General features: G+C 35.0%; 1 protein-coding gene across 3 annotated transcripts in view; it reads left to right on the top strand.

Moving 5' to 3' along the window:
- The window catches only part of LOC109534664, a 43,504-nt gene that overhangs the window by 5,175 nt on the left and 27,135 nt on the right, over window positions 1-11,194 (top strand). For 2 of the 3 annotated variants that reach the window (XM_048670095.1, XM_048670097.1), the window contains exons 2-7: window positions 40-226; window positions 4,893-5,162; window positions 5,672-5,946; window positions 6,075-6,224; window positions 8,745-8,951; window positions 9,683-9,830. In XM_048670095.1, coding sequence (XP_048526052.1) covers window positions 151-226; window positions 4,893-5,162; window positions 5,672-5,946; window positions 6,075-6,224; window positions 8,745-8,951; window positions 9,683-9,830 — 1,126 coding nt within the window. In that variant the 5' untranslated portion in view covers window positions 40-150. Of the gene's footprint in view, window positions 1-27; window positions 227-4,892; window positions 5,163-5,671; window positions 5,947-6,074; window positions 6,225-8,744; window positions 8,952-9,682; window positions 9,831-11,194 lie in introns of all 3 variants that reach the window. The other variant, XM_048670096.1, reaches the window with a different exon arrangement.

Below are 11,194 nucleotides of genomic sequence, written 5' to 3' on the forward strand. Positions count from 1 at the left end.
ATTTCTTCATCTGAGATATGCTTATAGACTTGGTTTCAGATAAATCGCAGACAATTCCAAGAAATCACTGAAATGGTATATAATTTAGACGAAGAAGCCCGGAAAAGAATCAGCAAAGAATGTCGAAAGTGTACTCACTAACAAACAGATATGAAGAAATTCAGCGGGGGATCAGTATTCCCATTATTTTTACTCCTTTTCCATATTATAGATGGAGTAGATTCAGGTAAGCAGTGAAAATTTTAGGAATCGGAAAATTATTTTATATTAGTATGTATTTATAATTGGCTTCTAAATTATCTTTTTATCATCATGGGATACTCGTTTGTACCACCGAAAGTTTGTCATTCATCTATGTTCTATGTTGAACAATGTATGCAGTAATTTAGCGGCATCGAATTTCGGCATTTGAGTGACTGGTCTGTAACGTTTTGAATAATTCCTGTTGATTCAAACTACAGCTGAACGTTCTGTCAAGCTTTTATCAGAAAACTTTTCTTTGAGTATGCCTTGAAATCAGATATATGTGCTCCTGCAGACAATGAAAACGGATGCTTTTCTGACGCCATGCTAACCCAGGGAAAAAAGAAGAAGCTCGATTAACCAGCTAGCTATTGAATTCCGCTACAGACGTACAGAAGACTAGCATGTCATCATATGGGTAGATTTGTAAAAACTATCGACCAGATTCAAAAACATGTGACCCGCTCCGAGGACAGAAAAGCTCTACCTCTAAGGCAATTTGGTTGTCCAAAGTTTCATTCATAAATCGCAAGTGCCACTAAGACAAGGAGCTCGCGCGCATATCCAGTTGAATCCAAATTCAGACATTTTTTATTATTTTGTAGATTACTATATTATATCGCATTGGTCCTTGATGCCACTAATAGCTTAGAGAGGATCGCCCTTTAAATGCCTACTTAAGTTGAAGTATACACCGCGCTAAATCTCATATTGGTACCAAAGTACGATAAAACTCGTTATTCGTATACTTACCCGTTTTTATAAATCTCATGTAGATTAAGTCAGTACAGATTTTTAAAACGTACTTCTCAATTACAAACTCAGCTAATTTTGTTAATCTCATAGTTTTGTAGTGTTCACTGTCGGTTAGTATTAGATAATTTAACAGTGTATGATGCTCATATCACTGTTGCGGTAGTCCGATCAGGAAAAAGATAAATAAATAAGTGTGTATACGTAACAACAATTATTATTGTTATAATCAAGAACCAACACGTGAGCTTGATTTATGTTTATTCTTCAGTACCTCTTCCCTTCAGTCATTTAAAAAGCAAGGCTCTCACAAGGGCATCAATATTACTGTTCAGATAAATAAATAAATAAATAATAAAATAAATCAATATTTCGGGTATACAGCGTGATTCAAAGATGACGCCCAAGCTGTACCATGCCGAAACGAAAACTTATAATTAAATTCTGTACCTAGGGTTGCAGCGAAAACAAAAAAATATTAAATTCAGAAATGGCGTCGAAAACTTCTTCCAGAAACATACCATTTTCGGCAAAAATGACTCGTACTTTGCAATACTTGAACATTTCTTTCGAAAATTTATACAAGATAACAGCTGAAATTCGAATTTCAACTTTGTCTATAGGTAATATTCTTTATTTATAACTTATTGAAATTTGTAAGCATTTGAAAAGAAAAATCACCATCTTTACTTCAAATTATAAGTTTTTTATATTAAAAAAGTACTTTTCTACAATCTTTTGTTGAAAAGTCAAAGCGGCTATGATGTTTTTTGTCATTAACAGATAGTTGCAGGTATACATCCTTTGCAACAAACTGTGACTTAGTTTGATTCTCCGTCGACAAAACGTCCACCAACATCGAATTTGCTGACATGCGATTAGTTATAGAAAAATTTGACAGTAACATAGCAGAAGCTGTAAGAACTTACACCAGGAAAAGACTAGAAACACTGTTCTATAGGCTCCAGGAATTGACGCAGATAGTGAACAATTTAGAGGTATCAAGTCTAAAGGAACAGGTATTGGAGATAATTGGAGATGAGCCTTCCAGGAGTACTTGCCGCATTGCACAACAACTAACTCTTTCTCAGGCACCGGAGTATTGTCCCGATGTCTCCCCGGAGAAAAGGCTTTTTACTTGTACCTATGACTATGATGTAAGATACACAGGACACAAGGATATACATACTACGAGTATATGAAGCACATGCAGAATATTTTCCAATCGCTGGATTCACGGTCGAGGGGTTACTGGATTGTCTGACTAGCACGTTCACTGGACCTTCCATCACTTGATTTCCTTCTCTGGGTTATTTTAAGAATAGAGTATATTAAAATCAATTCGAATATACTAAGGACAATGGGGACTCTTAGAAGACGTATGACCAAAAATTAAATTTTGGTTCCAAATATTCTTAGAGCGTACAATAGTATTTATCTGAGCGTTGGAAATCAATTAGGTGAATGACAAATATGTCACTGTTCTTCTGTTCTTGACAAATAATTTGCACTTGTCAATGTCAAGGGAATGAGTAAAATACAATATACGTACACCAGCAAAGAGAGATTTTAATGAGCTTTTGATGGGATCCCATGTGACCTATGTTATGAATTAACGCATAACTATTGATTTTATGAGACTTCGTCATCAAGCTCTACAACCCTGGGTGGGTCTTGGCTGACTGTATAACCTTCCGGCAATAGGCACGGTCTTCCATTAATCCAAATGAGTTACGAGGTACCCAATAACTTATGATAATTCTAATACCAAATCTGTCTACATCAGCTTGCCTGCCTCAGCCAAATACAAAATTCTATTTTATATATATATATATTAAATATATACTAGGTACATATATAATAAGTAAAGACGACACTAGAACTGTCTTCCTTGTCAAAATCGACGCCTAGTAGAGATATCTAAAAACCACTGTTTTTAAGTATTCTTTCCGGTGCACAAATCTTATTTACAAAACATTTGAGTAAATTTTTATAATAGCTATACATTGCTCGTAATTGCTGGACATTTATAACGTTTTTTTTTAAATATTCACATTATTTCCTGATATCCGTTGCTTGGTTAAATTCTAAAGAACATGTCTAGAATAATGATGAATAACGCAGATGGAAATAGCTCAAATATGTCAAGAAATCGCATTTATAAGCAAAGATCGTGAACTTTTTGTTGGCCTTTGGCATATTGTAATGTGGAACAGTAATCTAGGACAAACAGATTTGGCCTGAATCCAAGATCGATAAACTATAAAACCATGTGCTCTATTAATTCTAGGAAATGTCAGCACTTAGAAATATACTTCGCCGTTATGGTATTTAATATTTTTGCCACACAAACTAGCCCCGAAACGCAACGCATTAAATACACGGTGATAAAGTAATACATTAACGAACTTCAATTTTCGACTGTAAATATCTTCTATCTACTCTCCAAGTGAGTCCCTGTAACTCCTGAAAAGGAATGACGCCAATTTTGAATCACACTATATATTGGGACACAGATATTCAGGATCCAATGTTGGGGTGGACGAAACGGTTTAAAGATCGATTACGACCTTGTTATTACTCAATATTGAAGAAGGATGACTGTTCGATTAAAAGAATTTAAGTACATCTAAACCTTCTACTAAAATATCGGACATTTTATAAATATGGACATCGTCAGGTGAGATTTTGTTTCTATGAAAATTAACGGCAACAAAAATTCGATGAGTTTGCATTAATTTTGAGTCCAAAAATCTAGTAAAAAACGCCAATATTAAAGATGTGTTAAATCCTGCCGGTTGATAAGGTAGAAATAAACTTTATGCTGGCGGCAAATATTCTCATGTTTAATTTTTACTATCTAAGGAAAGCTGCTAAGCTACGATCGCAACAAGTTGCCCGTTTAACATTTTGTTTTTGGAATAAATAGCAGGTTTTCGATTTATAAATATTGTTTTTCTGTATTTTCTTGTTCACCTTAACCCTCCAGCGGGCGCGCCCGTGGTAAAATACCGCATTTTTTAGATTTTTTGTTATAAATACTATGCATTAAAACTGCCGCAGTCGTTATTCCAGGTATTCGTTCCCGATACATTTGTCCCTTCATTTCTATATCAAACAGATCCTATTTCGGTCGGCATTAGTTGCAGAGTGGCATTTAGTAAGAGTGTGCAATTTTTGCGGCTAATTTGCCGCGGCGCGCCTGGTCATGTAAGTATAATAATAATATATTTATGGAGTTTTTTTGTYACGAATTGAGCATATKTTRATACACATTTATCGTGTTTGGTTCTTTATGGTGACGTATTGTAGATGTATGTCGTTTAAGCTAAAAAAAATTATATAGATTTTTTAATTTATGTTACAAGTCGAAAAAAGTTGAGTCCGGACGAATTAGGAAAATCGTTGCCATATGTGGTGAGATAATTAGAAGATAAGCAGAATAAGATCTACAATAGAACATTAACGTGAATAGAAGTCACATAATTGATACTGAAAGTAACGTTTATAGTAGTGATTTCGAACAATAAGCAGATGAAGGAGAAGCAGAATTTGAACCACGGGAACAGGAAAAAACAATGATATGTACTTCAGATTTTTTTTTTAGATTTTTTACATATATATTTAATTTTGTTAGCATTTTTTCAAGTATTATTTGTAGAATTGCACCTATTTTTGGTTGCTTGTTTTGATTTCACTTATTAAATACATTTTAAAGTAGTCAATGACGTTTTTTTTAAAGAAAAGCATTTGCGGTGCAATAGCAGCGACGCGCCCGCTCGTGAGATTTTAAAAGGCTCGCCCGCTGGAGAGTTAATGAAAATTAATTATCAAACATGTATGAAGGAACATCTTCCAATTGTTTATCCTTCTAAATTCCTTTATAATTTTTTCAGGGCAAATTTCAGGTTTGGAAATCATAATGCCCCCTTCGCACGTAGCCCTTAGCGGAGATTTGCATATCAAAATCGTATCATCATCCTTTCTACCTCTTGTGGTCCAAGTTTCTCGTCTGGAAGGCAGTTCCGTTCACCCACTAACTACGTTTCCTGTTTATCCAGAAGCCAGTGCGCTGAAGAAAAATTTGACGTTGGTTAGAGTCCAATGTGGATATTTTTCTCGTGGCGGACAGTACTATGTACAAATTAAAAAGCAGCCTATTTTAAGTAAGTAATATTCTATAGTATAGCAACAGTTGTCTCATCGTTGTCTTCTCAATCGTTGTCTAAGAATTCCATAGGTTAAAACAGGAAGAACATACCAAGAAAGTCACCAACATGCCCATTTTCCATGAAATTGTTTATTTTAAAATAATGTTTGTAAAATTATTACAGTAGTCATTATAACATACCTTGTCGCATCAAATTCTCATTGAAATGAAGTAACCCCTTTTAAGCCTATCTGAAATTATTGACCACTAACTGTATACCTAATCCCAGCCAATCATCAATCAGAGAACTATCGAATTACCCGGTGTTATAAGAAAATTATTTTTTCAATTGCTCTTTTGGTCAACACAATCACAATAAGTTTAGAAACAGCAGCTGGCCGATCTCAATGTAAGTATTTATAAAGTTGTAAGAACTTACAAAGCTAAGCTTTGTCAGCTTTAGAGGCTTTTCAACGATTTATTATACCTATAATTTTTTGTTTTATTTTATATGTGTTTTCTTAGGTATCAACTCAAGTGATTCTGAAACAATAACCAAAGTGATTGACGTGCGATGGCCAATGCCGCAGCTTACCGTTACGCCTGAAAACTTGAAGACGTACCCGGAAAATCCAGTTACATCGATCCTAACTTTTCCAGAAGTGGAATGTCTACCGGTGCAAAACACCCCTCCATCAGCGTTACCAGAATTTTGGCTCGAACTACATTACTGTGGACACTCGCTTTTAAATTGCGGAGATGGAAGCAGTTCCGAGCAAACCAATACGACCAGTCATCAGGTAACTCGCGGCTTAGTAACAATTCGGTTTTAAGTATTTTCGTTACTTCTAAAAGAAGTTTCAAAATAGATATTTTCTAAAGTTTTTTGACATTTAAAAGAGTTTGAATGCAGTTGTCCATATTCAAGGTTCTCTACTCCGAACAAGTAAGAGGTCTTCCAGGCAGAAGAGTGTTTATATTTCGATGCGAGTTATTTGGCTTATCAGGCCATTACTCCATAATTCTGAGACCTACCAGTTCCGATCCCGCAATACCCAGGACGGCCGCTTATGTTAAGGTAACAGTTTTTATTTAGGCTGAACAAATTTGTTGCTTTGTTTGCTGTTCCCATCAAAGAAATATAACTAAAGATATTCTCCACGCAGACCCGTTTCTGAAATATTAATTAATGTTCACGCAATCCAATAGTGATAATCGATGTTAAGCTAATTATGTTTTAATGCGAAAAATTGATGATGATAGATGCCGAAGATACGCGCAAAACGTAATGGATAAAAGGTGATTAAGGGTTCCGAAAAAATTTACACAATGGTAATTGGGAATTTTAAAAAGTGCTTAATAACTTGAAACGAGTTGGGCAGATTTTATATTTTAAGAGCAACATCATCAGGAGGGTTTTTGAGTTACAGATTAATAAGCGATAATAGATAGCATTAATCAAGCGCGAAGTTACAAAGACAATAGAGAATGAAGTTCATTACTACTGTAGTTCGCGTAGGATAAGCAAATAACCCTCGGTTACCCAGCCAAACTAAAATGTCTTGAAATGTGCAAACAAAATATTTCATTTTGATATACAAGGCATTGTTTCTTACTTTGAATTCTGTTTACAAAATAGTATGTACAGGGTGTCCTATTTTCGAAACTTTTATTAGACACCTATAGCCGTAATTGTTAAGACTATTAAAAAAGTAGTATAGGTGTCAGGAGCTTCTTTTAGGTCCTTCAACTTAAAATTGAAAATTCAAAATTAAAAAATGTTTGTTCGTTATACAGGTACAGGGAATAATCGAAAAGTTATAAATTTTAAAATGACCGTATGTTATAATATTTGTATACAGGGTGATTTACGTAGACCGTGCATTAGAAATATTTCTTTAGTATTAAATTAGAATAAAAGTTCAGATAAAGTGTATTTATCCAATAATTTTTTTACCTGGCAATATGAAATATTGTTCATAATGTGTTTCCCCCACGGGCTCTTCCGACACACGGCATTGATCTAATCATAATTCTAATCGGGTTGGAATTTCTTGAGGCAGATTGTTTCAACTCCCAGCGTCTCAGTAATAGCAGCTTTTATACTGAATAGTAGGACTTAGTGGTCGATCCGCCATACATATTAGATTGGACTGAGACCTGGAAAATATGCAGGTCAATCCACGTGAGGTCGTGCATCATCAGTCATTAGCTAGAAGTTAACTTCGATATATGAAGCGAAAGGTACAACATTTTCTTGAAGGACTCGTATATACCGATTTGTATTTAACGCGCTATTAATGATTACTATTCGTGCCCCTAAACATGGCCCACAACATAGAATAGTCTAGAGAATCTACCACAGGAGACACTGGGTGTGAAATTAAGTTGCTCACGTTGTTCTCATCTGAGGTGAAATAATATTTCCCTGCTATCTGTCGAATTTACATTTCGTGGTTTTCATGAATGAAGAGCACCTTGGCCTATTGATTAATATACTAATTTCAATGCTGCGAGCGCAATTCAGCATTGCGACATGATGAAGTCTTCGAAACTTTGGTGCTTTTTGGATGTATGGACTGTTATTCGAGCTTCATAGAGCCTTCTTCTAATAAAAAGTTATAAACAAAAATAGTATATTACGGAACAAGAGACGAAAGTCGAAGTTTCGCCACTGCTTGAAATTAACCATGCACGCAATGGCGAGCCTTCGACTTTTGTCTCGCGTACCGTATACTATTTTTCTTGATCCTCGGTGGAAATTAGCCTGGTATAAAGTATAAGGTTCTGAAAAAAAAATTTGAAAATGTTGTCAAAACAGTCAGCTGACAGTCAGTAATAAAGTCATGCTGTCAGCGTGCGTGACGAAAGTTATTACTTTCCACACGGGATGGAGAAAGTTTGTAATGGGTAAAAGTTATGCTTTCGCTATCGAAAACAGTGGTGAAAGTATGTACTTTCCACCAGGGGACCAAGAACAAGACATTTTTTTGTTTTTCTGCAATACGGTGTTAATAACAAACATATGGACCGGAAATGCGAGTGAAAAACACATACCTATTCACCTGCTCATTAATTCAATTATATCATCACACAATTGGTTTGCTACTAGTTTTTATGTCACGATAAAGCAGTTTCAAATATCTATAGTTTGGCCTAGTTATTGCTAGCGAACAAATAGGTTCAAAATTAAACAGTTCAGAATAATTTGCCATTGTACTATATTTTTTTCCACTGGGCGCTTGAAAATAATCATAGCTCCTCTCAGAATTCCCCAGGGATTACTGTGCATTAATACTTTTAACTAGACACATTCATGATGGGTCTAAGATTCAACACTCGTGAAAACACGACACTTTTTGCCATTGCATTAATTGCCAAAGAGTACATAGAATCGAGTCTATACCATTCCATATTGAGTTTCGCAGAAACGCCACCTGCTTTATTTACAACCGTGAGACAGAGCAGCAGCCCACAAATTGAAGTAATTAATATTTTCGGTCAATTTTGATTGACTGGTCATTTTTGGCTCAATGTTAATTGGCATAAGAGTTACTTTTCGAAAAATTGAAAGTGTGTTAAGACAGTTTACTTTCAGGTCGACTGGAGTGACCAATTCGTCTTCAACGTTCATGCACATTCAATTTTCCCATGTGAAACACACAATGGAGGGGTTAAAGTTCTATTTCAATACCCATCCTGCATTTTGGCAAGTGGTGATCGCGTTCGCCTATTTGCAAGACTACGAGCAAATGTAGCTTCTTTGGCTCCGCCCACGACATTGGAATACATTGCGGAACAGAAGGTTAGTAATCTGTGTATATAGCAAGGTATTTTCAATAGATCAAATATTATTGGTAAAAACAGGATAATGACTTAACTGAGTGAAGCGCGTAACAAAGTCCAAGTGGAGATCCAATCCGCATTGCTTTAATCAGCAATTAAAATGTTCCTGTCTGTCTGTTCAATGTTTGCAACTAAACGGCTTTTAATTATATTGCAATAAAAAATTAACAAGGTGTCAAGAGCAGCTCGTTAAAAATCCACTCGACACTTTCCGTTTCACGACATTACTGTTTAGAAGGATTAACACTGTTAAAAGAAAACAAATTAACCTTTGTTCACAAATTATATCCTAACTTTATAATTGGAACCTACACTATTGTAGTCATGGACGCGTTAAAAACAAAAATAACTATAAAAAAATTTCAATCACTGGGTTTTAATCTTGAGGCCTGCAAATACATGCTGTATGATTTTATTAAATAATATTATTTAATTATACGAGACATAATATTTTAATTATTTTTTTGACCACAATTTGAATACTATCTATACTAATAGGCAACTGAACTGCACGATTATTTCTTCAACGTGTGTGCGTTAATCTTAATCAATCTGTATTATTTTTTCCATATATTTACTTAAATTTAAATTAAAATTATGATGTTTGCATAATTACGTTATAGAATTAATAGTGTGTGCCAAACAACATTTTTTATTTTCTTCAGTTAGGGAAAATTTTTTGTTTTACAGGTAATAAGGGGCCAACATACTTTAAATTTCGAGTGCCATCTCTTTACGGAAAGGTACATAGAATACTGTTTTGTCTACGTGAGCCAAAGTATATCAGGAGCAGTAGCAGATGTTCGTGAGGATTGTGTACCTACTCTGCCAGTTTCAGGTAAATACCACTCAAATGCTCTAAATCTAAGCAACACTTGCCCAAAATACTGCTAGATAATGGTTATCATTCAAATGCATAAGAGTGCTACACTAATTAAGTCGGTCTTTAAATGTGAACCGACACGAACTGAGATCGAAAACACACAAGAATGTGTCCTCTGCCAGGTACAATTGTTTCATTTTATTCGAGTCGCACCTCCGCTATGGCTCTAATTTTTGAGACAACAGCACACAGAATCTTCACAGAAAATTTATGGCATTTGGAAGTTGTGGGAGAGAGCAGTTTGCGACTTTTAAGGATGGCTTTTAGGATCCTGTATTTTGGGGAGGGTTGGTGCAAATTTTAGGCATAGAAACTTGTCAAGGTATTTTCACACCCCACATACGTATCCGAAAGCAGGTCCATATTTACCGGGACACTCTATACACTTTTTTAAGAGCCAAATAGACCATATGTGCCCATAATTATGAAAGTGGTCTAAGTCATATATTTCTTGTTTCGAGATATTTAATGAATTAAATTGAAAAATATCTTTACATTATGCGACTTTTTTATTTCAAATTTTATTAGTCTTGATTAATCGAAATTTATTATCAATTTCAAATTTCATTTATTATCAAATGAAATTTTGTGTGAATTAGAAATATGAGTTTTATTTGAAACAATAATTTTGTTGAAATAATTTATGAACATTTATATACAGGGTGATTCAAAATTGGCGTCATTCCTTTTAAGGGGTGATAGAGGTTTCCTTGGGGAGTACGAGAAAAATATTTAAAAAAATGTTTTCCAAAATTTCTGGATATTAAGATATTGTACCGTGGATGACCGAGTATTAAACTCTTTCTTCTGCTTCCAACTTTTATTCCACTCGGTACAACTTTAACTACGGAACAGGAGCAAACTAACTTCTAAATTAACGTCAACTTCACAAACAATAACAATAACAAACGGAAAACACGCGTTTCCGACTCGCGGGGTTTAGCCTCTTCTGCACTCGGACGCAGCTGTCACTTCACTCACTCTGTGTGGTTCTCGTCGTCGCTTATATAGTTTCCTCCAGGTATTCCAGATAGTTCTCGAAATCTCCAGAACAGGTGCGAAACTTCCCGCCTGTCAGTGTCATATTTGACAGTAAATGGGGCCCAAATGGGGCTCCCAATTACTGAAATACCATGAATTTCGATCCCCCCTTCCAAACGTGAGTACCCCAGGCCATTTCCGTTACAATATTAACAGTTGAAAATCGAATTTTACCTTTGTTATTAAGCATTATTTTGAAATTGTTCCATGTTTAATTGGTAGCATATTGGAATACTTAAGCATTCAAAAAGAAAAATTACGATCTTTGCTTCAAATTA

This window comes from Dendroctonus ponderosae, unplaced genomic scaffold, assembly GCF_020466585.1.
Source record: "Dendroctonus ponderosae isolate FM_Combo_2020 unplaced genomic scaffold, Dpon_F_20191213v2 Dpon_F_20191213_1, whole genome shotgun sequence".
NCBI lineage: Eukaryota > Metazoa > Arthropoda > Insecta > Coleoptera > Curculionidae > Dendroctonus > Dendroctonus ponderosae.